Source organism: Oreochromis niloticus, linkage group LG12 (assembly GCF_001858045.2).
Source record: "Oreochromis niloticus isolate F11D_XX linkage group LG12, O_niloticus_UMD_NMBU, whole genome shotgun sequence".
Classification (NCBI taxonomy): Eukaryota; Metazoa; Chordata; class Actinopteri; order Cichliformes; family Cichlidae; genus Oreochromis; species Oreochromis niloticus.
The window spans coordinates 5,296,573-5,304,339 of NC_031977.2; the positions used below are offsets into that span (position 1 = coordinate 5,296,573).

Below are 7,767 nucleotides of genomic sequence, written 5' to 3' on the forward strand. Positions count from 1 at the left end.
GACGATACGGCTGTCTCTACTCTTTGTCATTTGTTGTGATTAAGAAGTGTTTACTACACTTACTTCTTAACCAAGTAACTAAATTTGTTAAACAGTTTCAGATTTTATGCTAAAATCTTTCATTAATGAGTTGCCCTACTCTTTCACATGAATGCTACTGAGTACCCTGTGAGCTTCTTTTTATTTATTTTTTCAGTTTCCTATGCTTGACAATTAGAGTGAGTGATTCTACAAGTGTAAAACAAGGACAAAATGTGTAGGTGGTAACTGTCTGTCTCTGCTGCTGAACTTCTAGGTGGCTCATTAAGCAGTGAAACAGAACAGACATTCCCGGGCCTCCACAGCAACCAGGTGACCCACAGGTAAAGACAGAGCAGAGGAGTGGAGTTAACTGGCCTGTGCTTTCAACAGAAAGACCGGCTGAAGCCCACCAACCACTACACATCTCATCTATGTGGATTCCTCTGACCAGCCGTGCCCTGGTCAAAGCATCTGTTTTTATGCTCGCCTCAACCATGAGGCAGTCGCTTTCTTTGACCCTCTCCTCTCCCGTTTCCCTCCGGCAGACAGAATATTTGATTCCCCCTTCTGTCCGTGCTGCGGCAGCTACGGATTTAACAACACTTCCAACCTCTCTGGTTAAGAGCAAGAGAACGGTGAAACTCTCTGTATGCCCTGTGACAGAGAGAACTTGTTTTTACAGACCTGCAGGTTAGTGGCAGGTGTATTACACAAGGTGCAGTATCGAGGAATGTCATTACGAGTCTGCCTACTTTGAAATGCAGCTTTTTAAAAGAACCCTGCTGCACTTCTTTTGTGTTTATGTCTGTGTGTTTTTTTTTCACAAACTCTCCCTGAAGAGTTTGGTTTGTCTGTGCCAGGTCGCCTGAAGATTGAGAGGAATCATCAATAGCAAACGCAGCAGCCTGTGTGTGGAAATGCAGGCTATTTTTCATTCCACTTTTTTTTAGCAGTTTCAGAAAAGTTTTTTACACACTGAAGCCCAGATAAATTAAGCTTCCTATTGCATATGTTATTTAAGCTTCACATCTTCACTGAGGATTTTTTTTTTTTTTCAAATTAAGCTGTGGCAGAAGCAATTTCTGCAAAGCAAAACAGCCCGTTCATCACCAATTACAAGTGCTAATTGCCTGGTTCGGCTGGAAGACTAATCTACCATGGCTGAAACGTGACATATTAAAGTGTCTTAAAGTGCCCAAAGCCATTTTAGCTCTGCACACTGCACTGCCAAGATTGTGGTCACATTTCATAGAAGAGTAGCACTAAAAGTCTCTGAAGAAGCTGATCATATAAAAGTATGTTGAAAGAAATATAGAAAGGAATATTATCTTTCCTATTTACAGCAAGCAATAATTACTTCTAATAGGGGCTTGAGATTTAGTATGCCTGCCAACATTACCTTAACATCCTCTGATCAGCTTGTTTATGCTGCCCTCTGGTGGTTTACAATTTTCCAGGTTGCTGAAGTGTTGCAAACATGTGCTGCAGTCAGTACACATCTACATTACTATGAGGTGCAGTTTTTACAACAAGATGCTTAACAGACATAAGTTAAAACATAAGAACCCACAAACTGTCAAAAAAAATTTCTAAAGTGAAACAAACACAGTTAAAAAAAACTCTTTAAAATCAAATCCTTTTAATTATTTTTCATTGTGAACTTTCAGTATTACTATTATTATGTGTCCACTTTAGCAGAGTTGTTCTTTCTTAGGTCTCAGTCACGCAGGTCTAGAGACCCCCTGGCAACCTTCAGGGGTAAGGAAAAATGTGTATTCTTCAACCAGTAGGCAATTGGTTGCTGGAGGTTGCTAGCTGTCACTGGATGAAATTGGCTGCAAAGAGGATGCAACATAAACCTACTTTTGATTTGGCTGAGATGGTGATTTATCTGCAAACACTGGTGACCTAACCACTGAGCATTAGTGAAACTTCAAAAAGTGCATTTTACACCACAGGGAGGCTTTTGGTCAGCAAAAAAGGTCCACCTTACAACTGAAACCAACATGTTTCAACTTCTACTTTTACTTTAAAGGTAAACGGTCTCCATTTCTGATTGGTGCCACGGTCTTCACAGCTTTACTACAACTTATTGAGTAGTTTGTAAATTTTTGCAAACAAGTCGTTGATTTCCATGCTAACTAGTGCTGACTGTCACAACCTGCTAGTGAGCAAGGCAATAGCAAGGAGCTTTTTCGGTGTAGCCCTGGATATCGCTTTGCAACCAATTTCATGCTAGTGACTTCCAGAAACCATACACCAACTGGCTGTGGTATACACACTTTTTGCTAGCATCTAGTGGTTGGCAGGGGTCCCTGATTGGTCTGAATAAATTGGTCTTTAGCAGTCAATTTCACAGCAACTACCAGCAAATACTTGCAACCATTTGGGGAGTAAATACAAACAGGTGTCTACACCTGTGGGACTGGGGTCTTATGTAACCAGTGAAATTTTTAACTGCATCACGTTCTAGCTGCATCAGCTAAATAAAAAATGTACCATTTTCAAGCTATTATGATGATGCATTGACTGAGCAGTGAAGAGCTGCTTGTCAAAAATTCAGGAAGCTTGTAATTGGTTTAGCTAATAAGCTATACTAAACCATGCTTTTAATATATAGGCCTTTGTTGATGCTTCACATGACAGTTTGCAAATATTTAAGAGACAGGGATTATGTGGTATAAATGTGTCTTGTTTGAATTTACAATCCTGTTAGCAACAGAGATGTGCTAAATTTTGGTTTAAAAGTACAAGTTTCTTTCTAAGTTACACCTATAAGTTTTTTATTTTTTTAGAAAAACATGATATAGTAGAAACACAAATTCATGGCATTGGTCCTGTTATGTTATCAGTGTTCTGTTGTAAGCTAGTGTAAATGGATTGCTTCCTGTCATTAGCTTGTAATCTGCAGGTACCATACATTCGCATGTTTTCCCTTCAATTCATAAACTATCAGCTGCAAATTCAAATACCACAATAAAAAGTGCTTTAAGTGCTTTAAGACATTTGATTTTATATTTAACTCCAGTGTGGCTTTTAGGCTTCCAGTCAGTGGGACTCTTTTAACATGAGGATCACAGGACTGCTGTCAAATTTCATCTTGCTGCTTTATATGCTGTCTTCATAAGGCAAAAGAAGACCTGATCTCCATCCTGTGGCACCACAGATTCTCTAACAACAAAAAGAGAATGCATTCCTCCCTGTTTGTCAGTTCCAGATATGTTGTTTTTCTCTTTTATTCTTTTGTACAACAATATGTGAATCCAGTGTTATTTTAATGGTGCTATCAAACTGGTCCTCTGTTTTCTGAGGACACTTTACATGTTGAACAGCCACATGTATATATGTATACTAACAGTATACTTGAACTGAGCATACACAACCATTTGCTATTGTGTTTTCTTATTAATGACCTTGTTACCCCCCTGCTGATGCAGTCGTCTTGGTTTTTAAACTGCTAATAGCTGTTGTTTTTAGACCAATGTTTGATTGTGGAATACTCTTCTTGTCACGGTGGGATGTCGAGTTTTTAGTGCTGTCTTGCTGCTCAGTTCCAAAGCCATGTATCAGGAAAGTTTGTGACTTTGAAACACAGACTGGTCTGTCTGCTAAAATCGGCTGTCTTTGGCAGCATTCACGCTGCATAAGACGGACTTTTTTCCTGTTCTGTGTCATTTCATCTCAGACATGATTCACATTTCAGCTTTGATTTTTAGTACATTTGCAATAACTTTATATTTTTTCCTTTATTGTTATGAGTTGTTGGGTGTAGAGTCAGTTAAATTTACAACACAATAAACTGTAAAAGTGTGTGGATAATTTGTGGACAGACTGTACATTTTGGCTTAAATATTTCCATTTCCATATATAAGACATTAGTTAGCCTAGCTTGGTTTATGGCTATAAGCTACACTTGCAAGACTAACTCCTGATTTTGTAGGAAGAGATTGCAGACAAAAAAACAAAAGCACAGACAGAAAGACAACGATTTACTGCATTATAGTCGTAGACAGCATAAAAGATCGGTGTAGCCTCTGGGTATGAAAAATGAAACTGAATTCTATCTGAAGGCTCCCAGATGGCAATAGCTGTGGTAGCAAAACCGCTTAGAGTAATCTTAGACGTATATGGGAAAACGTCTTGATGCATTCTCAATCATCCAGGTAAGTTTGGGGAAACCTGCTGTCAGCTGAGACTGAAGAAGTCACTTGGATGAGTGACGAAGCGTTTCTCCCACTGAAAACAGAATCAACCTTTGGAAATACATGGGAAAACAACTTTCTGATTTGACCCAGATCTGTTAACTCTTTCTGAGTTTATGGGCTCAATTAAATGTTATCTATTTTGTAGATCTTGGTCATACTATCTTGCAAAATGGAGACTTATTAGCTAACGACCTGTGAATCACAAGTTGTTAGCCAATGCACCTTTGCTTTGAGAGTCGGACCAAACCTTCTTTGTCGCATCTGCTTTTTCTAACCATGATGGTAATGTCAGAAATGTTAGTTCCCAGAATTTAAAAGAGGCCTTCAGAGACCAGTGGGTGACATAAAGGTAGCTAGTGTAGATATAGTAAGATTACTTATAGTAAGATAACTTACTAAATAACTAAACATTTGGAAGTGTTGTGGAGGTACCGCCACATTTTTAATTTTCCCAATTTAGCTAGGACTGGGCTTAACCCATGTCTGGGGAATCAACCTGTGAGTTTCAAGGAAAAGACAGCACAACCACAAGAGCTTCCTGGTTCTTGGTATTGATTCTCATGAACTCTATTGGAGAGATTAATATGATTTTTCCAAAGACATTTCCTCATTTGATGTTTTGATGATTGCAGTGCAGAGAGCTGCTTGATATATACTAAACTGCTACTTTATGAGCTATACTTCTTCAACTTTGTGTTACTGCAAATATATAATCAGCCAATAAAATGGCAGCAATTTATGCATAACATGATCAAGAAAACCTGCTGAAGTTCAAACCAAGCAACAAAATGGGAAACAAAGGTGATATAAGGCACACTGAACGGGGGCATTGTAGTTTGTGTCGCTCTTCTCAGCCAAAAACAAGAAAAGTGAGGCAGCAATTTACACTGGCTCACCAAAATTGGACGACAGAAGATTGAAAATATGTTTCCTGCTCCGACGAGCCTCGATTTCTGCTGCAACACTGAGATGGCAGGGTCCAAATCTGGTGTAAACAGCATGGATACATCCTGCCTTGTATCAGTGGTCCAGTCTGCTAGTAGAGGTGTAATGGTGTGGAGGATATTTTCTGGGCATCCTTTGTGTGTTCTTAACTGAACGCTTATGGGAGATGTGTTGTTGCCCACCAATTTCAAAGCTAGGCTGGCATGAGTAGAGTCAAAATGTTTGTTGGCAAGCTACTTAAAACCACATTGCCCTTGATGCACCATAATTAATGTGTTTAACAGATATCAGGATATGAGGCTGGGTTGAGATATGGTGAGTGTGAAGGTCAATTCAATTCGGTTCAAATTAATTTTATTTATATAGCACCAAACAACAGGTGATAGAAAGACTGTTTTATATGGTAACATAAAGACCCTACAATAACAGAGAAAATAAAACCAACAACAATCAGCTGACCCCTTTAAGCAAGCTCTGTGAGAAGGAAAAACTCTTTTTCAAGGAAGAAATCTGCTGCAGAACTAAGGAGGGGCTTACTTAGGGGCAGCTATCTGTTGCCACACGTTGGGGATGAGGGGAGGGAGAAGGTCATAACATATGATTCATGTTAATTCACAGTCACCAACTTTTTCAGTGAGTGCTTGTGTCCTCTGGGTAGGGACAGAATACTTGTTTAAGGACTGCTATCAGGATTGAAAAGTTTAATTACAGGATAAAGGTGATCAGTCAGAATGCATTTATATCAGAAACCATGCAAGCAAAATAACCCTGTAGCACTGAAGACTCACTGGATCCCTTCAGTGTAGAGGTCAATTTAAATACTGCAGCAGGCACTGTTTAACCAAAGCCTGTGCAGTAGTACAACACTGACCTCATGTGATGCAAAGCCAACATTACAGCATTTATCTGCAGAAGAAGCGGAAGAAATGATTAACAATCAGTGTGTGTGTCCATGTGTGTTTTTCTCTGGTGAAGGAGTACTGGCAGGAAGCCTAGGACAGAGTGACAAGCCCTGCCCATATGAGATACCAACAGGTCATTTTCTGGTTCCATTTCTGCTAACCAACACTTTTTAATGTTTCTGCACTGTGGGAAGAAGTAGCCACAATGACACTGTGAGCCAAAGCTTGTTTCAATAAATCAATACAGGATGGTGCATCGACATACCAAACAATCCTGTTTCCCCATCTGCCACAGACAGATCTTAGCCCATCACCCACAGGCAGAAAGGGGGTGGAGATGTTTACAGTAAAGCCCAATTATGAAGTTTCTCCCAGAAAACATCCAATAAACCACAAACCCAATGAATTACATCTGTCATAGGTACAGTCATTTAGAAGCAAGGCAGTATAAGCTGCCCCAAATCTTTATGCAGTCTTAATATTTGGACTTCTTTCTCTGTTGGAGGACATTAGCTGTAGATCCTAGAGTGAAGCCAGACATTTCTCTGTTTGGGCAGTTCAATCACACAGAAAGAGGACCAGACACCACCCAGCTTCCTGAAGGGAAGCCAATCAGGTTTTATTCTCCTGGCACACACAAACACACACAGGATTTTTGAACACGGAGATGCAGTGTAAAGGCAACAAAGTGACAAACCCTTGTATAAACCACTATTCACTTGGGTATTTACGCAACAACAAACAACCTCCAACCGTTCTCTTCCACTTATCCAATCCAGGGTCGCCAGAGCCTATCCCAGCTGTCTTTAGGGCAAGACGCAGGGTACACCCTGGACAGGTTGCCAGTCTGTCGTAGCGCTAACACATAGATACAGACAGCCAGTCACACATTTGGTTAATTTAGAGTCATTAATTACCCTAACACTACAAACTGCATGTCTTTGGACTGTGGGAGCACCCAGAGAGAACCCACGCAAACTCCACACATAAAGGCCCTGGACTGATTTTGGAACTGAAACGCAGGAACTTGCTATGAGGCAACAGCGCTAAGTACCACACTACTGTGCTGCCCACAGCAAACAACCTGTAATGAAAAAGTCTCCCATTGACAGAGAGGTGTTTGGGTGGGACTGGCAGCAATGCAAAAGCCTCTGCAGATGACAAGTTACACAGCCAAAACTTTAGTTTAAAGAATGTGCTTCAGTGCAGTGCTTAAGTGGTACACAAGCCTTTTTATTACTGCAGTGCCACAGACCTGTCAGAGCAATATTCACACAATAGCATGGCTAGGACCTCCTGCTGTAACACCACACACCATATCTAACTGTATGTATGTATGGAACTGAACAGGATTTGGATGTAGCCACGATTACATCAGTCAACGGTGAAGCCTGTGGCACTTCATTTTTTCTTATGATATTTTATTTTTCATTGTCTGCCTTCACACACAACATGAATGTGAGTGACATCACACTATTAATCAATAGGGTTTAATGTGATGTCAGCCCACCCTGTGCAGCTATAACAGCTTCAACTCTTCTGGGAAGGCTTTTCACAAGGTTTAGGAGTGTGTTTGTGAGCTCAGACACTGATGTTGAGAAGGTCTGGCTCATAGTCTCTGCCCTAATTCATCCCAAAGGTGTTCTGTCAGGTTGAGGTCAGGACTCTGTGTAGGCCAGTCAAGTTCTTCCACA

At 40.4% G+C, this 7,767-nt stretch overlaps 1 protein-coding gene across 1 annotated transcript in view; it reads left to right on the forward strand.

Moving 5' to 3' along the window:
• The window catches only part of loxl2b (lysyl oxidase-like 2b), a 47,022-nt gene extending 43,182 nt beyond the window's left edge, over positions 1-3,840 (forward strand). Inside the window, exon 14 of the mRNA XM_025897129.1 lies at positions 296-3,840. Within this exon, the coding sequence (XP_025752914.1) occupies positions 296-366 (71 nt within the window). The 3' untranslated portion in view covers positions 367-3,840. The remainder of the gene's footprint in view (positions 1-295) is intronic.
• Positions 3,841-7,767: the final 3,927 nt, after the last annotated feature.